General features: G+C 52.6%; 3 protein-coding genes across 8 annotated transcripts; 2 read left to right on the top strand and 1 right to left on the bottom strand.

The window, feature by feature from the left end:
- Window positions 1-347: 347 nt before the first annotated feature.
- LOC122371668 (methyltransferase N6AMT1-like) lies at window positions 348-3,660 on the bottom strand. Of its 2 annotated transcripts, none has more exons than XM_043348134.1 (4): window positions 3,523-3,660; window positions 2,825-3,033; window positions 1,934-2,099; window positions 348-1,656 (listed from the first exon to the last, which is right to left on the bottom strand). In XM_043348134.1, exon 4 carries the CDS (start codon window positions 1,543-1,545, stop codon window positions 850-852), a length of 696 nt encoding a protein of 231 aa, XP_043204069.1. In that variant the 5' UTR covers window positions 1,546-1,656; window positions 1,934-2,099; window positions 2,825-3,033; window positions 3,523-3,660; the 3' UTR covers window positions 348-849. The 2 variants fall into 2 exon arrangements, with proteins under 2 accessions (XP_043204069.1, XP_043204079.1); XM_043348144.1 differs by having other exon boundaries at window positions 3,556-3,660.
- A 170-nt stretch (window positions 3,661-3,830) lies between these two features.
- On the top strand, window positions 3,831-13,620 carry LOC122371634 (zinc finger protein 70-like). 5 transcript variants are annotated; one of them, XM_043348086.1, is made up of 7 exons: window positions 3,831-3,893; window positions 5,063-5,475; window positions 5,861-5,946; window positions 6,158-6,244; window positions 6,525-6,549; window positions 8,365-8,450; window positions 8,779-10,110. In XM_043348086.1, the coding sequence occupies exons 2-7, from the start codon at window positions 5,100-5,102 to the stop codon at window positions 9,778-9,780; spliced, it is 1,662 nt and encodes a 553-aa protein (XP_043204021.1). In that variant the 5' UTR covers window positions 3,831-3,893; window positions 5,063-5,099; the 3' UTR covers window positions 9,781-10,110. The 5 variants fall into 5 exon arrangements, with proteins under 5 accessions (XP_043204021.1, XP_043204038.1, XP_043204028.1 ...); XM_043348103.1 differs by lacking the exons at window positions 8,365-8,450; window positions 8,779-10,110 and adding exons at window positions 11,273-11,319; window positions 11,518-13,620 and having other exon boundaries at window positions 3,838-3,893; XM_043348093.1 differs by lacking the exon at window positions 3,831-3,893 and adding an exon at window positions 3,904-3,979.
- A 313-nt stretch (window positions 13,621-13,933) lies between these two features.
- LOC122371657 (probable G-protein coupled receptor B0563.6) lies at window positions 13,934-18,887 on the top strand. Its single transcript, XM_043348123.1, has 3 exons — window positions 13,934-16,083; window positions 16,492-16,731; window positions 18,777-18,887. The coding sequence occupies exons 1-2, from the start codon at window positions 14,971-14,973 to the stop codon at window positions 16,675-16,677; spliced, it is 1,299 nt and encodes a 432-aa protein (XP_043204058.1). The 5' UTR covers window positions 13,934-14,970; the 3' UTR covers window positions 16,678-16,731; window positions 18,777-18,887.
- The last annotated feature ends 611 nt before the right edge of the window (window positions 18,888-19,498 follow it).

The raw sequence follows: 19,498 nt of genomic DNA, 5'->3' as shown, positions 1-19,498 counted from the left end.
ATGCGTACACAGTATAGTAGATGTAGTGGCGGGTTAACACTCGACACTCGGCCACTCAAGAATCGGCTGATTGCAGATGAGCATAAAGAGAAGAAACTTGAGGAAATTCGCGAATATCAAACTTCTGCTAGACTTCGACGGACATTTGGCGTAACAGAAGCGGGAGACGAAAAAAGCGAAAAATGCTGGTAATTTTACGCTTCGCTTGTGTTTCAGATGCGGATGAGCCTACGTGATTGACGGGCAAGTGCATGGTGGGAATGGGAAACCCGATCAGGAGAAAGAACAATAAGTAATAAGTATACAGCTGAGGCAGATGAGAAACTGGACATCAGCCTAAACCTATGTTTAAAACGATCGCATGCAGATTTTATTATATTTTCACTGATATACTCACTTGATAAAAGCACATCAAAATTCAAAAGCATGCTAGGCGCTCGACAAAACAAGAACGTTCAACACCGACAAGGAATAGCAAACTCAACAATGCTCAGACAGCTCTCATCGCACGATGCAGGGCAGGGGTATAAACAAACTGGGTATACGCCGAGGAACTGCAAACCCTATTTTTGATTGACCATCTTATCAAATCCGGTCGTACGACGCAAGTCCCTGCTTAATTCCCTTAGCATGCATTTGACAATACGGCGGTGCGTTGTCTTCCCGCTCGACCGGCGCGAAGCTTCACTAGGTTGAGCCACTCCCACTTCCCAGAATATACAAAAGAGTGCCCAGGATAGATCACAGTTATGATATTCCTGCACAGCGCCGACCACCGGCCGGACTACCGCGCGATATCTCGGTCCCTACGGTACACCTCTCCGCCGGCCGGCCGATCCGCGGCGATCCTCAGGGTCTCTGGGAGTGGGGTACATCTCCGCCCTCCGGCGGCCCGGTCCCTCCCGACTCGGCGCGCCGCTCGAACCTCAGCACGGACAGGTGCTCCGGTCCGGCCCGCCGGCTCATCACCCGACACATGTCGAAGCCGAGTCCGGCCATCACCGCGCCCAAGTCGTCCACGTCGTTCTCCCGGATGGCCACCAGGTAGAACAGTCCGTCGGGGGCGAGCAGCTCGGGCAGTTGCGGCAGCAGGCGGTCGGTCACCTCCCTGCCGCGCTCTCCGCCGGCCCAGCTGGCCGCCAGGCCGCCGCTGGCGCAAACCTCTTCCGTGCTGGTCACCACGTACGGCGGGTTGAACAGCACCACGTCGAGCTGGCCGGCCAGGCGCGGCCGCAGCGCCGCCGTCAGGTCACAGCGCACGGGGAGCACGGTGACGCCGTTCCTGTGCGCCGTGCGCCATGTGGCGCGGCACGCGGCCTCGCTCAGGTCAGTGGCCAGACAGAGACACTCGGGCAGCGCGGCCGCCAGCGCCGTAATCACCACACCGGAGCCGCTGCCGACCTCGAGCGCCAGGCGCGGTCGGCGCGCGCGTAGCCGCTCCAGGTCCGCCTCGAGAGCGTCCAGCAGCAGGAACGAGTCCTCGGCCGGCTCGTAGACGCGGTCGTAGTCGGCCGCCGTCAGGTGGGAGATGTCGGGCGTCTGCATGGCGCGCTACTGCGGGGCGGCCGCGGGGTCAGCAGCGGGGGCGGCGGCGGCCGCCGGCGGGTGTGCCGCCCGCTGCCGGGCCAGGTGACTCCTGATCCTGGTCAAGCGCTCCTGCAGTGAATGGTCGACAGCCTTAAGTCCATTGCCAATGAGAGAATGAGCGAAGTATGAATCTATTCAAATAAACGAGCAGCAGTGTATGATCTAAGGGTTAATTGAATAAACAAATGGAATGGATGAATGAATGAATGAAATATATAATGAATGAAAGAACGAATCAATGAATGAATGAATCGATGAATGAATAAGCGTGCACAGCTGACTGCACTAGCTGTGGCGGCGATGTGACCTGAGAGCCATCCACAGCCGCCGAGTCTCCGGCCGTTACCTGCACGGTCTGCAGCGTGTTGTTGGTGACGGCCACGCGTCTCTTTACGCTGTGCAGCCGCTTCACGTGCTCCTCAATGTCAACCGGCGACGGTGCTACGGCCGACAACCGGGCAAAGTCCTCGGCGATCGCCTCGAGCAGGGCACTCAGCGTCTCCTGGCTCTCTCTGTGATGGAGGAGGGAAGGGTTAGTCACACTTTCTTGATCTGGTTCTACCTGTAGTGATGATGGTACTTACCTAGCATTACTTCTAACATTTAAGGTAAGGGTGGCATTAGTGACATTAGTGACAAGGCATTAGCGACAGGGTGGCCATTCAGTGGCCACTGGCCAGTATTAGCTAGCTGTAACTGTGCTGGTAGCTGAAATGGTTAGTGGGTAAGTATCTCAAAGCTCTACCTGGAACATTCAAAGAAATGACAAGTGGGTGTAAGGAAACCAAAGAAGGCACTAGGAAGCCATCTGCTGGCTCATTCCAAATGACTGCATGGTTATTGCTTTAACAAAGTTATGGAGCTTGGTTATCAAACCCTAGTGCCTGGTCAATAAGGGCCATTTCCTTCTACAAGTGCTAAGATATGTGATTAAGCTTGTACCCAAGGCAGGTAAAGTCAGTGGTTGCAAGAGCAGCATACAGTTGAACTTTCTGGGGTTGAACTTCATTACTAATGAATAAATATTTATGTGCATGTAAGATACAGCTTTTCAAACTGAAATGGACTCTCATTGCTTGTTGGGATGATAATATAATTCCTCACATCAAAGAAAGTTGAAAAATTTGCATGCAAGTGATTAGAGCATGTTTTTGATGTCATGCATTTTTAAGGATAAAATGGATTATTATTGAAACAAACAAATTAAAGGGAATAACAATTTAAACTTGTGACTCACTGTGTTTCCTTGACTCCAAGATCAATGCGATCGATGACAGGTTTTACAGAGTTCAGAAATCCTTCTGAGAGTGCATCACTTGTTGGATTGTCACCAAAGTCTCTGTCTTCAACTGAAGTATTTGTGCTGGCTGTGTCATCCATGACTTTTTGAACTCAGTCATTAGATATATGAGCCGCTGGCCTGCTTATCACAACTCACAAGGAGGACTGAAATAAAATGGTCTGTTATGCAACAAGTTAAAACAACCCATCTTAGGTGTCTCTTGGACGACGAAGATTCTACGTTGTCCAGCCCACCACAGTGTATAATGTATATAACTATATAAATAATCCAGCCAATCCCGTCCCAGGTCACCGGGGCTTGGCTGCGGTTATGGAATGGGTTGGCCGCAAGATGTAGAATCTGCCTCGTCTGAGACACTCCAAATGCGGGGAATGTTTCACACTTCAACCTACATGGCCTGTTGCTGTTGACACAGCCATTCTTCACTGGTCAGATGATACTGGTGTCAGGGCAAATATGTCCCAAAATTCATGAAGCTGAGCAATAAATTATCTACATCATTTTGCTATATGGGTGGGCTTACACATAAAGCACTGTGCTGACCTAACGTATTTATGCACCCACTTGGGATGATGATACGATCGTTCAAGTCACAGCAGTAGAAAACAAACCATGAAACATAATACACCTACCTCAAAATAATTCGCAGCTTTAATAAACGTTACCTTTCTCATGCAAGAACCTAGATCATAGGCAAGAGCCTAGAAAAGAAGGTGAAACCGGCGAAATCGGTGAAACCAATAAAACCAAAACAATAAACCCACGGTAATAAACCATTGGTTTTACCGATAAGACAATTGCGGCATTTAAATGTGTTCTTAAGCAGAATCTATCCCTGTCGATGGAAAGGGCTAACCCGTGAAAGGATAAGCGCGTGAAGAATCTCTAGCAGAAAACGGTCATCAGCTATTCACTTTGAACACAAAGTACCGAATTCAATGGTTTCTTTTGCAATTGCGATCGCAAATAACATATATTGATTGCGTTTGAGAGAATTTTCAGGGTACATACCTGTCACAAAGGCAGTATACCTGTCACCACCATCTTTTTATTGTTTTATATACACTCGTGTAAATTTAGAAATCACGGGTTAGAACTCAGAAGGCTAATTACTGTCCTCAACCATCAGGCATACTGGAAATACAATGTTGATGTCGGTCAATTGTACCCTGATGTGGGTCTACCTATTTCATTTCAATTTGCGCCTGAGCCAGAGCTGAGCTTCACCGTCACTGAACTGTAGGAAGGTGCCTGCCTATGGAGTTACAAAGTTACAAGCTACCTACCTCAAATAACAGGAGAATGACTAACGTACAAAGATGTCATCAAGGTGTTGGTTTGATTGAACATTTACTATGAGAGTTAGGCACCTGCCAGATTGGAAAAATACACGTTATGCCAAATTCGTCCAGTATGGTGGCTTGATTGTGTTGAAAATTTCAGCTCACGTTAGGTCAGGTGTAACTTCGCATGTGCCGAATTCAGAGCTGAGAGCATGAGCCATGAGACAGCAAATTTTTTGGACCAGGGCTCTGGTGGTCACATAATTTTTTGTTGAATGGCGGTCGCTGAATTTGTCGGTATGCCGGGCAATCTAGCAGCAGATTTGCCCTGCGGTCAGCTCTAGAGAGGGTTCGGGACGAGACCTACCCCACCCCAGTCGTTAGGTGCTCAGAGTCGTGGACTCGTGACTCGTGGTCGTGAGCCGCCCTGAGTCTAACTCAGGGCGGCTCTAAGGAACAGCTGCCCAAGTGACACCTTTAGTGCGGAGATAAGTATGGAAGACCTAATTGACATTGCCGAGCATCATGAAGTGATCCTGCAGTGGGTTCCTGCCTACTGCGGGATCGAGATTCGAGGGGAGTGAAAACATGGACAACCTGGCGAAACAAGCGGCCGCCCTGCCCTCGGACGCCCGCTCACTGACCCGGGCGGTTCATTGTGTGGCTTGCGTCAGTGTCCCGGCAACTGGTCCGAGTCACTACACAAGCCGCCAAGCCGCTACACAAGCAATCTACCGTTCCCCATCCCCGGAGATCAGGGCCATGAAGTTTTCAGGCTAAAAGTGTTAAACTCGAAGGTACTGAAAATTGCGTCGCGATCGGTCGCGTCAATGTCTGCCTGGCTTGGCAGTTTGGCACGTTGTGCGCTTCATTGTTATCTCTGTTTTAGGACCTTACGCCACTGCTGAGCCGCGGAAGGCTTCACCATGAACAGCGTGGCGCCTGCCCGGCCGTCGGGGAGTACCGGCCGGTCGTGGGTGCCCCAGTGCCTGATCTGTGACCGCGCGCTGGCCGAGTCGGAGCTGGCCACCTCCCAGGACGTGCACGCGGCCTGTCCGGCTCAGCCAGACGTCTCGTTCCTGGAGAAGGTGCGCTCCGCCGCGCCGGTGGACGGCTGGCCAGACGGCAGCGCGCCCGGCGACCTTGTCTGTCCCCGCTGCGCCGCCTTCGTCAACGACATCGTCATCTACGAGAACAGGCTGGCCGACATGACCAAGCAGCTGGTGGAGATGGTGACGAACACCACCCAAAGGCGGACCACCTCTTCCAAGGCACTGAGATCATCTGCTTCATCCGCTTCTGGTGAATATGCACTGAAGTGTATTTGAGCTTTCTGGTTACAGTAGTAGGTATTAAGCAGATGTTATGTAGCCGTTAATGCCTGGTCACAAAGCTGAGATATTTTTGTTGTTCCTTGCCATTGTTGTGTTGCTTTGGTTGGAATTCGCTGTTCAACATGCTGGCTTCCATCTGATTAAAAGAGTGAATTATTCAAACAGCTTGAAGATTGAAAACCATCCGGTAAAATATGTGAATTGCAGGTACATTTTTTCATTTTGTAGATGATATATTATATTAATTTGCGCTTACTGTACCATGAATTTATTGTTTGTATGTTTTTAACGTTGATTTGCTTTTATTTGCGTTGAACACACATCTAATGCATGTCATGTTTGCGTTACTTCAGAGAAACCGAGAACTCGGCGACCGAGAAAAGCAACGCCCAAAAAGAGCAAGCCGGCTGACTCGGACACCGCTTTACACGAGACAGCGGTGAGTGTCATGAGACGTCCCAACCTTCCGCTGATCGTGTTTTCGATTCATGAGGAATGTATGGTTTGTTTTAACAAATATCTCGCATCCAACCTATTACCAGTAACATCCCAGCAAGAACTGCTTAATTTTACCGCCCACACACAAGCGATGTTATGCTTGACTGTGTCAAATCGATCTTTTTTATGAAGTGTGCGGTATTCCTGGACAGGATGTCTCGGAGACGGACCAACAGCCGGAGGTCCTGGCGGACCCGCTGGCCGATCTGGGGGACTCGGATGACGCCGATGACCCCACGGTGAGGACAGGACACTGAAGAGTCCTCTATGTCTAAGGCACTAGACAGGCTGAACGAATACGGCTGTCGGGCTGCGGGCATACCGGGTGCTACGATCAGACGTATGTACACTGCAATTCACTCCACTCATTGTACGGTGCAATACGATCGTAATGTCTGAGCAGTCGAGTTGCTTGACATCTACTGGGAAGATGCTGTTCGTAGGTTTTAATTATTCAGGTGCTTTATTTTACCGCAATATTTATCATACAACTAACATTGCCCCATTTTCTTGTTCTAGGAACCCGCGGTCAACGTCGAGTCTGGTAAGTGCTCATCTCTGCTAATTGCTGCTTATTAGTCCATGTCGACTTTATTTGTGTTAATCTTAGTCGCTGACTGTAATTACTGTGTCTTTTGCCTTTTGGGACCGATGGTGGCCGACAATTTTTTGCCGTGACCGACTATGTTGGCACACTAAAAGGAAGAATTTCCCGATCGGACGGTAGAGGCCAGGGCCTACGCAACGAGCATTGTTTTGCGCGGGCTCTGGCTTCGGTAATATGCCACTTGGACACATTCGGGTTTTGGAAGGAGCAGACGTGGAGAATAGGTAAAGTGATTGGATGATGAGTTAACAACTCAATCGCTATAATTTTTGCTTGCTTATCACGAATGAAAAACCACGGGCTGCTGAGTTTCCTCAGTACCTATGAATCAGACCCAAAGCTAGCATTATGCATGTTTTCCACGGTATTTTCTTTGACGCTCTAACGAGCATTAGTGTTACTGATAAATCTGCTCCCACCCTGCACCAGCTCAATGATAAGCAAAACTATGCCTTATCTTAGCTACGCCTATCGCAATTTAGTTTCTGTATCGTAGCTATAATTAATGCACATCTATAACAACAGCAGGCTCGCTGTCTGCCTTGTCTTGGCGATCCTGATAAATCTGCAATCATGTTTCGTCACTATCATGGATATAACTTACGTGTCTGCTGATTAGAGATGTCAATCGGATACCAACTTTTTGGTATACCGATACCAAACCGATACCAAATTGGTATTTGGTATTTCAATCGTAATGTGTTTGGTATTTTGTCGGTATCATAAACCCTCACTAATGTATAAGAGGCTAATAAGTCGGTAAAAAATTGGTATTTCCCTCATTTCCCAAAGTTGGTTTGGTTTCGGTATTTTCCCGTGGTTTTGGTTGGTAGTTGGTTTGGTATCGGTATTCCGATTTTCCGTAATTGACATCGCTACTGCTGATAGATGTCACTAGTGGTAAACGCCTGGAGCCATACTGTTCCGCATAACACTATTGCCGACTGCTTATTTCCCATCGGCTACTACAATCAGTTTCCGCAAAGGATTTCCATAGATCAAAGTATCGTAATATGAGCTCCTAATAGGTACTCCTTAAGCATCAGCATCATTCGTGACGTCTCGCTGGCATAAATTACATCGTTGATTATGTTCTTACGCTGCTACGAATGCCATGAAGTTGTGGGACTTTTGGTTTTTATTCAGAAAGCTTTTGCTTCTTAAAGTAAACGATGACTAAATGAGCAACTTACAAGAGAACAATGCATTCTTGCAATCATTCCTTTGACGACATCACTGGTCGCATTTCTTCGATAATTATTCTCGCACATTCATCCCGTCAAATCCGCGGTCGCTCCTCCACACTGGATTCCGTACTCGATCGCCCAGCTAATCTGTGCGCCTCAACCGAGCCTATCAAGTGCCTTCGACGGTCACAAGTCTCTTTATCCGTCCGCCATCCATTTCTGCCGCCGTGGTTATGTCTGCGTCAGTCCTGGCCTGTCCCAACCTCTCCGGAGGAGCCGGCCCCTCTCGGGCCGTCTGCGGCGTGCTGGTGGCTCGTTCCACTCTCCGGGCTCGGTCCGTCAGGGGCCGTCCGAGCTGTTTCGGGCCTGTCCTGCTCCCTCGGGATCCCCCTTCCCCGGTCGTCTGTGCCACGTCTGTGGTCTGTCCCTATCCCTCCGGAGCTGTCTCCTCCCCGGGCCGGCGGTGGTCTGTCCCCATCCCTCCGGAGCTGGTCCTCCTCTATCGAGCCGGCGGCGGCGCGTTGCTGGCGCGGCTGTGCCCTGAGTGGTGCTCGCTGCGGTTCAGGTGGCAGTCCGGCTTCGTCCAGTGACAGCGGGTCGCCCCAGGAGGACGAGGTGACAGACGATCCGAACTACTCCGACACTGAACAGGTGAGGAGTCAGCAAGTGAAACCGTCTTAGTTTGCGCTTTTTGAATATTTTCAGGGTAAAAACCATGTTTGTTAAGCTTTGACTGTGTTTATCTGACTCATGTAACGTGCTGCGAGTCAGTTTTCATTGGTGATAAAGGGTTTAATAAGTTTGCAACCAAGACTATTTTATACCTATGTGACTTTTGACATGTCTCACGGTGCAAATTGCATTCTAAAGATCATTAGCAAACTCAGTGTAACTGACTCACTTGTCTTGGCATTCCATGGAATTTATATATTTGACTGAAACATCGGCTCCTCTGCATTGCGTCTGTTGTTTATTCCAGGTCAGATCGTCAGCCTTGCCGCGGCGGAGAAAGAAGCGCTCGTCTATGGCGCCTCCACCAGCCCGGGCCAGGCGGGGCTCGCTGTCCCCTCTGATAGAGGTGGTCCCCGGTCCGCGGCCCTACGCCTGCCGGGTGTGTGACAAACGGTACGCCGACAAGCGCTCCATCTACACCCACCTGAAGCTCCACCAGGGTATCCGGCCGCACCAGTGCACGGTGTGCGAGCGCTCGTTCGTGCGCCGCTCCGACCTGGTCACGCACGCCGCTATACACTCGGACGAGCGGCCGTTCAAGTGCGACACCTGTCCAGCTGCCTTCCGACAGCACAGCGCACTGATCGGGCACCGCAAGATCCACACGGGCGAGAAGAGCAACAGCTGCGAGCAGTGCGGCAAGGCGTTCCGCGCCACACACGAGCTGCGGCGGCACATTGAGACGCACGCTGGCGTCAAGACTCACTGCTGTGACGTGTGTGGTGGCATGTTCGCCACGGCCAAGGTGCTGGTGCGACACAAGATGATTCACAGCGGGGAGAAGCCGCACGTCTGTGCCGTGTGCAACCAGGCGTTCCGCATGCCATCGGCCTTGCGGGACCACATGCGCGTTCACACGGGCGAGAAACCGTTCGTGTGCGAGGTGTGCGGGAAGCGGTTCGCCCGGTCGCAGATCCTGGCGTCCCATCGGCGGACTCACACCGGCGAGCGGCCGTACCGGTGCCCCCGCTGCAACAGGGGCTTCTCGCAGTGCACGCCGCTGAAGAAACACATACAGAGCATGGTGTGTAGCGCGCGCTCCGACGCTCCAGACGCGCCGCCGCCGCCGCCGCCACCGTCGGCGCCAGTGGTGCCCTCTGCGGAGCTGGTCCAGTGCCCGGCGTGCTTACAGTGCTTTCCGGGCGCGGAGGTCCTGAAGGCGCACTGGCGCGATTCACACGGGCCGGATGGGTCGATTGTGGGCGCCCAGGGTCTGTGGATGACCGCGCCGGCAGGACCGGTACAGTGAGGTTAGGCCGTACTGCAGCGACGACAGGGTCTCATTTAGTCAGGGAGCTGCAGCAGCCTGTCGGGAGGCAGACACTACCTGAGCCTATGAGCTTATGACCTATGTTAAGGCTCTGATTTCATTGCACTGCACTGCCAACAGCAGTTGTTTACAGCATCCGTTTCTTGCTTCAGTCATTTGTTTTCTCGCCGTCTTCTCTTAATTGTTCTTGTCGGTCGAGATGACCGATTCATGTTTTATTAATTCATGCTGTTCATAATTGTCATGTGTTCGATGATTACTCGTTATTTTTGTAACGCACTTGAATTCAAATAAACACTTAGTTTTGTATTCCTTTTTTGTGTGCGACTTGCGAGGGTGTTGCGAGATCAATTTTTCTATATTATGCGTTCAGTGATGGACAAAAAATAGTCAATACAACGAGACGTTTAGTAAGCACATGACATTGCACGACACGATGACGAAAACAGATCAGTATTAAACGACGTGCAGCATACACGTCATCGAACAAGTTAGCGATCATTTGACAATTTTTCCTGTTTCAAGGCAGCGGCTGTTTTTTTTTTTTAGGAATAAAAATGTTGCTGAGCATGACTGCCCCCCCCCCCCAACTTTTTCGAATTTCGTACCTTCTAGGTCCGAAATTCCAGTGTCTTGCCGAATCGATAGGTATTCAGTTATTCACTTTTACGCTAATGAGTTGTGATAAACATCGAAAGAAGTTTTGACGAGTTAATGACTAAATGCTTCTTGTCGGCATAGATCGTTGCGTGTGAAATTGAGTTTACATGGTTGTCAAATGGATTTAACGCCACACAATTTGTCATGATGTGATTGATGTTTTTTTTGGGGGGCGGGGGGTTAGGCCCTTTCGGTCTGGCAAGACCATTTCAGAGCCGGGAGGATGATAGGATAAAGTGGGAGACATTGGTCTGGGCAGGCACCCTAGTGAGTCGCCGGGGCTGAGCCCGTCCAGAGGACAGGCCACCCAGCCCCAAGGCACTCACTGCACCCGGCTACGGGGTGCGCTCCCTCGGGAGCAGCGGTGCTGCTCCAAGGGAGAAGCCCGCATGAGATAAAGTTGCCTGTCCAGCCCGGAGGGGGGTTGCGGCGTGGAGGAGAAGGATTTCTGTATCCTGAGGATAGAAGCACGGAACGGTGTGATTGATGTGCCCGTATTCTGATAACTACAGGGGACGAATGAGAATGTGTTTCTCGGTTCGTACTGCTTTGCGTCACTGCCTTGAGCGTCGCTTTGGGTCGTATTTTACTATTTTATACGAGAAGCAGTGAACATTGAATTAGCACAAAGTCAAGCTGAATTATAATGCCCTAATACCGACCGCAGGCTGACTACGATAATACCTATCCAACGATAAAAAATGCCCAGCCCAAAATGACCACCGCAGTCGACGGCAGTGCAGAGTGAGATTTATACTCCCTTATTGTCAGCATTTGTTTTATTCTGGTCCGGTCTACTTGTTTATTTCAGGGGAAATGAGTGGACCGCAGGCATCAGATGCTCCAACATCTGCTCAGGTGAGATACCTACTGATGCCATCTAAGTCATGTTTATTGCTTTTTACTTGTTGGTATTGGTGAGCGTTTCTTTGCGTATCAGCTGTGCGAGATTTATATTTACATCATTCTTGCGCTGATGTAGTAAAATTATATCATTTTTTAATCATTTATCTGCAAAATCTTCCATGTACGAGTATATGATTTTGTGCATTTCAGAAGGACTGTACGTGGCTGGTGACGACAGAGCCCCCCGGGCGGCGGGGCCGCGGCAGTCGGTCCGCGCCCCGCTCGTCCCAGCCTCAGACCTGTCCGTACTGCCAGAAGCAGCTATCCAGCTCGAGCTCGCTGCAGAAACACGTGCAGCTGCACACCAACGAGCGCCGGTTCCGGTGCACCACGTGCGACCGGGCGTTCATGGACCGGCGAGCGCTCAGCCGCCACGAGGTGGACCACACGGGCGTGCGGCCCTTCTGTTGCTCCGTCTGCGGCAAAACGCTGCTCTCCAGCCACGCGCTACGCATCCACCAGCGCAGCCACCTCGGCATTAAACCCGCAGAGTGTCACGTGTGCCAGAAAAAGATGTCCTCGGCGCAGATGCTGCGTGAACACTTGCGTATCCACACGGGCGAGCGGCCGTTCAGCTGTGAGATATGCGGCCGCACGTTCCGCACCGAGCGTATCCTTTCCTCCCACCGGAGGACGCACACGGGCGATCGGCCGCACGTGTGCGACGTGTGCGGCCGCGCGTTCAGCCAGCGCACGCCACTGACGGCTCACCTGCGCAGCCATACAGCCGAACAGCTGGCGGCCGTGCGTCGTGAGAGGATCGGCCGCACCGCCGTTCGCACCGCGCAGGGCATCTTCGACGTCAGGGACGGCAGCTCGATGCGTCAGCTGGTCACGGTCGGGCAGGGTACCGAGCGGGAGGGCGCACCTCAGGGGATTGGAGGTGCGCCGGGTGTGCCTCCAGCGCCCTCGGCGGCGGTTCAGACCGGTGTCAGCGGGCCGAGCGAGACGTGCCTGACGCTGACCTCTCTGGTTCCCGTCTGTGAGTTCGGGTCCGCCGGTGTCGAGGGTACTGCTGGGATTGTCGTACCTCTGCCCGAGCAGACACCAGCTTCGACGCTGGTCGTCACAGAAACTTTGTGAGCTGCATGATTTTGACGGTCGGTCTAAACTCTAAGTACCGCCGCGTCCTTTTTTCATGGTTTAGCTATCAGGTTTCTAATCCGTGCATGTTTGCATGCGGGTAACTGAAGTGATGTGAGATTTAGGCGGGTGAATTAACCTACATGCATGTTTTAGTATCACAGTATTGATCTTTTACATATACTCGTATATATCTGGGCACCTCTGTATAGTCTCTCTTGAAAGTATCGCGACTCCGAGGGAAGGCGCCACCTGTCCCAGCCGCGGTTGAGCGGAAAGGTTTGAGAGCCGCTGGTAGCACTGGCCGAAGCCTGACACGCGGAGGCAACCGGCGCAGCGGGCCGAGGGGAGTGGTTGCGGACTGCGGAGGGATGGGGGGGGGGGTGGCAGTCGCCATCCGGTAACTTGTGATGGCAGCTAAGCATATGGTCAACGGAGGCCACCCTACTCGCAGAGGATTTCTTGAGATTTGTTTCATTGCAAAGTTAGCAATTTGACTCGTCATCGGCACGACTGTCACCTTTTTTTGGGGGGGGGGGGGTAAAATCCGGAAACTCGTGCCAATATACCCAAAAATCATCAGTTGCACCGCTAACAGAATGCATCCGTGCTTGCACATGCACTCGTAAGCGAATTCAAAAACAAGAATTATCTCTCTAGCCAGTTCGCACATTCGCTGTCTAGCCATTTAGTCCTATATTTGAAGTTCTCTCTTTTTAATGAGCCGGTTAGTGAACGGCGACAAAAAAGAAAAAGTAATGCTGTGCAGCCATGTTCTTTTTAAAAACTTATTTGATGTCAGGCTCCCCCCCCCCCCACACACCCCGCATGACCTGTTTACGTCATTCAGAAGGCCTCATTATAGTAAGGGTTATGGCGGAACTTCGCTTCGTTGTGATTTTACGCGTCACACACACAGAGTGATTGGCGCCCAGAAAGGCACACCAATGAGCGCCCGGCTGGTGAGCCCAAGAGGCACCGGTATCCGCCTGGGGCGGTGGACGGGGTCAAGGGAGAGCGATACGAGCATGACCTTTGGCCGGCCTCCGCCTGTTTTGACCCAGTTGTCAGCCGCTGGGGCCTGCGTCATATAGCAGTTTTCCTTCTACCGCTGGCGTGAAATCGTGTTACAGCGTACTTTTTATGATACAGGCCATGACCTCCCTACTGGGGTCCTCAAACTAAATGGAATAGTTCGCTGAGCCGCCGCAGCCCAGGACGCGATACTTTCAAGAGAGACTATACAGTGTACACCGCTGTGTGGATCTGTACTGTGCGCCAGTGTGCTGATGATTATTATCCGGGCAATAAGCAAGCTGCCATTTGTTACCGTTGTATTATTGCTTCATGGGTATATAATTGAGGTCAGTTTTATTTGTTGTATGTATCGCAGAAGCCGGTACCTACTGCAAAGTGCAATATAAGGGTTTTTATTTTAACAAACAGTATCCTTTCGTTTCACAAGTGTCACCATCTTATCGTTGGACGGTGATGTGTCAGAATCGTGTACTTGCCGCGATCTCACTACGTTTATTGAGATTGGACTACATACGTACTACGCGAAAGGTCGAACTTACAGTGCCTATACGACGCCAACGTAACGGTACTGCGCTTGGCTGGCAAATACTTGATGCTAGCGATTACATCATCACATTCAGCATCACTATGTGACATTTGCTAAGCAGCAGGCATGCCAGTTGTGTGCTGATGCAAATGCATTTCAACTATTCATTACTAAGAGCACTGACTAGTGACTATGTATGTAGACGTTGCTGCTCCACATTGCATTTACAAATGATTTCTCATCTATCATAATATCATGCCTAATATCACTTTACTAATGCACGTATGAGACCGATATTATGCTTCTATCGCATCCCACGTGTGAAGAAACGTGATATTCATAAAAGCATGACTCATCCCCTGGCGTTCTGATCCGGGGCAGGGTCGATGCGCCGTTCCAAATTTATCCCTCCACCTGCCGATAGTGTTGACATGTTGACCGGTGGCTCAGTGGCGAGCGTAATTTGCCGCTCGTCTGCGCTTCACCCGATACGCGTGTCGGCCTATCGCCCGTCATGGTGGGACTGCGTGGCGGGTGGGTGGCACGGTAGGGTGGTGATGCTCCCACATTGCATCAGGGACTGTGGCCCGGCGGCCGTGCCGCACAGTGGGGGCGGACTCCGGACAGTGGCGCCGTCTGCGGCTGTGGAACATCGGGAAAATCTGGGCCATCACAATCGTTTCGGACGAATAATCTTACGACGTATTTGAAGACGAGGTTGCAGTGCTTTTGTAGCTAAAACATCGAAAGCTGCTTGCGTAATCGGGTGTTCCACTGGTGCAGATAGTGTTAATTCTGCTACAGTGACGTACCACATCGATAGGATCGGATTTTGTCTGTCGTCTGTTCCTGTTTGTGATTGTTGTGTCTCGCTGCTGGCTCCTTAATTCAATAATGTCGCCTATCTTTTGGATTCTGGAAACCATGACCGTGAGAATCAGCTTTGGGTGTGTGCCATGAGTGAGCGAATTCCCGCTGCTCCGCCTCCCGGGCCCGACGTCGGCATGTTGGTGTACTGCGACCACCTGGAGAACTGCAGCTGGTCCGAACCGGACGCACAGAGCCGCATCTCCATCATCAGCTACCGCTACTGCTACCCGACCATCAGCGGCGTCGGCATCGTGGGCAGCCTGCTGCTGCTGCTGGTGCTGCGCGACGCGCGGTTCGGCGGCGCCGGCGTCTACACCTACCTGCGCTGTCTGATGCTCTCCGACAGCGCCGCGCTGACGATGGCTGGAGCCACTTTCCTGGCCGAGACGTGGCAGACATACGTGGACTGTGACGGTCGCCGCCTGCAGCCGCGCTCTCGCGCAGAGGCTATCTGGCGCATTGTGTTCGTGCCGTTCGCCAACGCAATGGTCGGGTTCAGCATGGGCGTCACGCTGTGGATGACGTACGACCGCTACCAGGCGGTCAGGGTGCCGCACGAGCTGTGGCGGCAGCGGCAGCCCGAGCGGCGCTGCGGCGGCCGGCCGCTCCGCATCGCCGCCACCCTGTTCGTCTCGCTGGCGCTGCACATGCCGCAGACGCTGGGTTATCATGTGGTCGAGCACTGCCCGGTGGAGGGCGACACGTTCTACACGGTGTCGCTGATCCACGGCGCCGCCTCCGGCTGGGTCTGGCCCTTCTACCAGTGGGCCCTGCAGGTACTGGTGCGCTGGCTGCCGGCCGCCGTTGTCCTCTACTGCAACAGCTACATCATCGTAGCCATCAAGCGCCGCGAGCGCCGCGTGCAGGCGATTGCAAACACGATGAGCCAACAGTGCACGGAGAGCGTCACCCGGCGGCCGCGCGGGGAGAGTTCGGCCAGCAGCTGCAGCGGCGTCAGCCTGGTCGGCGTCTGCGAGCTGCCGCGGCCGCCGGCGCCGCCGCCCTCGCCGCTGCCGCAGCGGCCGCCGTCCGCGTCCGTGGACTCGGCGCGCCGGCAGCGCCAGCGCCGCCAGGAGGCCGAGCACCGCATGGAGTTTCTGCTGGCGGCCACGGCGGCCTCCTACCTGGTCTCCAACTGCCTCCAGTCGGCGCTCTGCATACTGGAGCTGGTCTACGAGCAGCGCGACCTCGGCTTTCAGGTGAACATAAATATTAATTTGCCAATTAAGTATGTTTGACAGAAAGTTTATTAGATATTCTCCAACATGCAATATGCATGAATTTCACTTCGGTGCAGTCTTTCATTGACATTTCCGGCTCCTAACCAAGTTTTCCGTCGGCTTTGGCTCGGACTCTGAGTTCCGTTTCCGTATCATTGGTAGCAAAACAGTTTTGGAATCAATATTAAAAGTCTTTCTCGTTTTACCGCAATTTACCTGTTTGCACCGACAGACTTGCCGTCGATACTCATCGTCAAACTTTCAATGCCATCCGCTTCATGAAGAAATCGGTGTTCGGTTTGTGCTTATACCTAAATCTACACTCTACACGAAGTGCAACGCTTGATACCAGCATTTACGAGTCTGATAAGTCTGTTTCTTTTTCAGATTTTCCGGGCGATCGCCAACAATGTAGAAGCACTGAACTTCTGTCTAGACTTCGTGTACGCCATAGTGTTTGTCCGCCAAATTCGAGACGTGTTCCTGTGTCGGATTCAGCAGGTGGTGTCCGTTTTTCAATCTATATTGGCGCCACCGTCTAAAGCTGACGTGGCTAATAACGCCGATCAATAAAGCGACATTGGTCGAGGGCTTTCCATACGTGTGTGGTCTCATAACTCAAGCGTTTGCTTACAGTCAGGGGCGGTCGCAGACTTGGAGTTTGGGGGGGGGCAACTTGGCAAAGGGGCCCCTGCGCTGACCCGGGGGGCCCGGTGCTAGCTTAAAGGGGCCCACGGGCGTAGTGCACGGGTGCAGAAATCTAGGCCATGGCCGGTGAAGCGGGGGGGGGGGGGGGGGGGTAAGGAACGGCACCCGAGCGGAGGCTCATTGAGAGCTTTGAGGATGCACCATGTCGAAAAGGTACCGAAAAGTGCATTTTGAAGCATTGATTATGTCAATAATTCACGCAACTGTGAATGGACTACCGCAAAAGTAAAGGCGGCTAACTTTGCCATTTTCTTTGCAAAAAAACTTTGCCATTTTTTAAGATCATCGTGCTAAAGCTTTTAACAGTGGGTCATCGGTATCTGTTTACTGTTCAATCACATGTGTTCCGACTTCCGTTTAATCTTTTTTTCTTTTTTTTTTTGCTTGAGCACAAATGCAAATTTTGACGACCATTACAGTAGCAAATGCTTCGAAAGACGGATACTGATAGTGAACAAAATATCCTGAATTTGTCGTGCTGCATGGAAAGTAGTGTTGCTGAGGAAAGGGGGTTTTGTTCCAGATTATTGTGGATGCAGAATACATTGTCTGCACTCACTGCAGAATTATTGTTGGTGCAACTGCGCCCACTGCACCCATGGTTCCTACACTTATGGGCCCATCGATAGCGCTTCGACGATACCTATCGCCTAGACGCTGCAATGGGGCCCTTAGAGTACGGTGTCAGACCCCCAGAGGCCGGCGTTGGACCCAAGGGTCAGCGAAGGGCCTCAAAGGCCCCAGGTAGGGCCCCAGAGGCTGATGTGGGCCTTCATAAGCAAGTGCGTGACGCCCAAAGGTAAGGCTTGAGCCCCCCAGAGAACATAATAGGGCCATCAGTGGCCGGTGTAGAGACCTCATAGGCCAGTTTGTGGGCCCCTCATAGGCTAGTGTGGGGCCTCAGGTGTCGCTATGAGGCACTTAAAGACCGGTATGGGTCCTCAGAAGCCGGCATCGATCCTTCAGAAGCCAGTACGGGGCCCTCAGAGGCTTATAAGGGCAGTTTAGGTCCCAGAGACAGAAATGGGACCATTAGAGGCCGGTGTGGGTCGTGGGACCTTTAGAGGCTGGTTTGGGCTCTTAGGGGCCAGTTTAGAGCCCTCAGAGACCAGTACAGGGCCTGCAAAGGGCAGTTTGAGACCATCAGAGACCGAATTGGGCACTCAGAGGCTAATATGGGTCCTTACAGGCCAGCACGGGCCCTCAGAGGTCAGTGTGGGGCCCTAAAAGACCAGCATGGGCCGGCGTTGGACCCCAGAGGCCAGCGGAGGGCCCTCAAAGCCAAGATGGGCCCTCAGACGCCGATGCGGGCCCTGAGCGGCCGGCATTGGGTCATCAGAATCCAGTGCGGGGGGCCCTCAGAGGCTAACGTGGGTCCTTACAGGCCAGCATGGGCCCTTAGAGGTCAGTGTGGGGCCCTAAAAGGCCGGCATCGGCCGGCGTTGGACCCCAGAGACCAGCGGAGGGCCCTCAAAGGCCAAGATGGGCCCCCAGAGGCCGATGCTGGCTCGACATCGGGTCTACAGAATCCAGTGCGGGGCCCTCAGAGACAAGACTAAACACAAGGCTAGTCTTGGGACTCGAGAGACTGAAATGAGGCCACCAGAGGCCGGTGTGAGGCTCTCAGACGCCGGTTGGGCCCCTGAGGCCGGTTTAGGGGCCCTCAAAGGCCAGTGGAGGGCCCTCAGAGGTCAATACGGGTCCTCAGCGGTCAATGTGGACGCTTGACCGCCACTGAAGGGCCCTCAGAGGTCAGTGTAGGACCCTCAAAGACTGGTATGGGAGCTGTTAATAGCTGGCGTGGGTTTCTCGAGCCTCGTGACAATCGAATACGGGCCAGGGCCCCATACGGCCATGGGGGCCCATCGGTTGTTTGGGGGGGCCAAATGATATGATGGCCCCCCCTGATTTGCCTTTGGGGGGGGCCATGGCCCTGCAATGCCCCCCCCCCCTGCGACCGCCACTGCTTACAGTGTGTAATGTTACGATACCACGGTCCCGACCCATGTGTGTTGTTTTCCCAGAAGACGTCGGCGGTGTCTTTCTTATACACCAGATAAATAAAAAGGACATTTTCGAAAGCATACGAACAAGGGCATAATTGTAAGCGATAGCGCTGCGTAAGGTGTCGTGTTCGTGGCGGCGGCGTGTGACAACTGCATTTAGCATCACTGAGTTTTAGACGGGCGGAGCATGGGTGATTCCAGAGGATATCTGTTCAAAAGCGAAGTCTGAACTCTTACATTTTATATCGATTTTAAATATTGACCCACAATTCTTATCATTGCGCTTGGTAAGCAGCATGTGTAATGTGTTTGTAATGGATTGTAGGCAGGGCTGCGGAGTCGATGGATTTTCGGCGACTCCGACTCCGACTCCGACTCCGGCTTTCAAAAACCAACTCCGACTCCGACTCCGACTCCGGGCAGAATTGTCGACTCCGACCGACTCCAACTCCCGACTCCGACTCCGCAGACCTAGCAGGGCTGCGGAGTCGACAGATTTTCGGTGACTCCGACTCCGACTCCGGCTCGGGTTTCTAAAATCGACTCCGACTCCGACTCCGACTCCGGTCACAACTGTCGACTCCGACCGACTCCGACTCCGACTCCGACTCCGACTCCGACTCCGCAGCCCTGATTGTAGGAATTACAGCAAGGGCCGACTTCGGGGGCCTTGGGTCATC

This window comes from Amphibalanus amphitrite, unplaced genomic scaffold (genome assembly GCF_019059575.1).
Source record: "Amphibalanus amphitrite isolate SeventyFive unplaced genomic scaffold, NRLGWU_Aamphi_draft 000036F_arrow, whole genome shotgun sequence".
NCBI classification, from domain to species: domain Eukaryota; kingdom Metazoa; phylum Arthropoda; class Thecostraca; order Balanomorpha; family Balanidae; genus Amphibalanus; species Amphibalanus amphitrite.
This window is presented reverse-complemented; position numbering and strand designations above follow the sequence as displayed.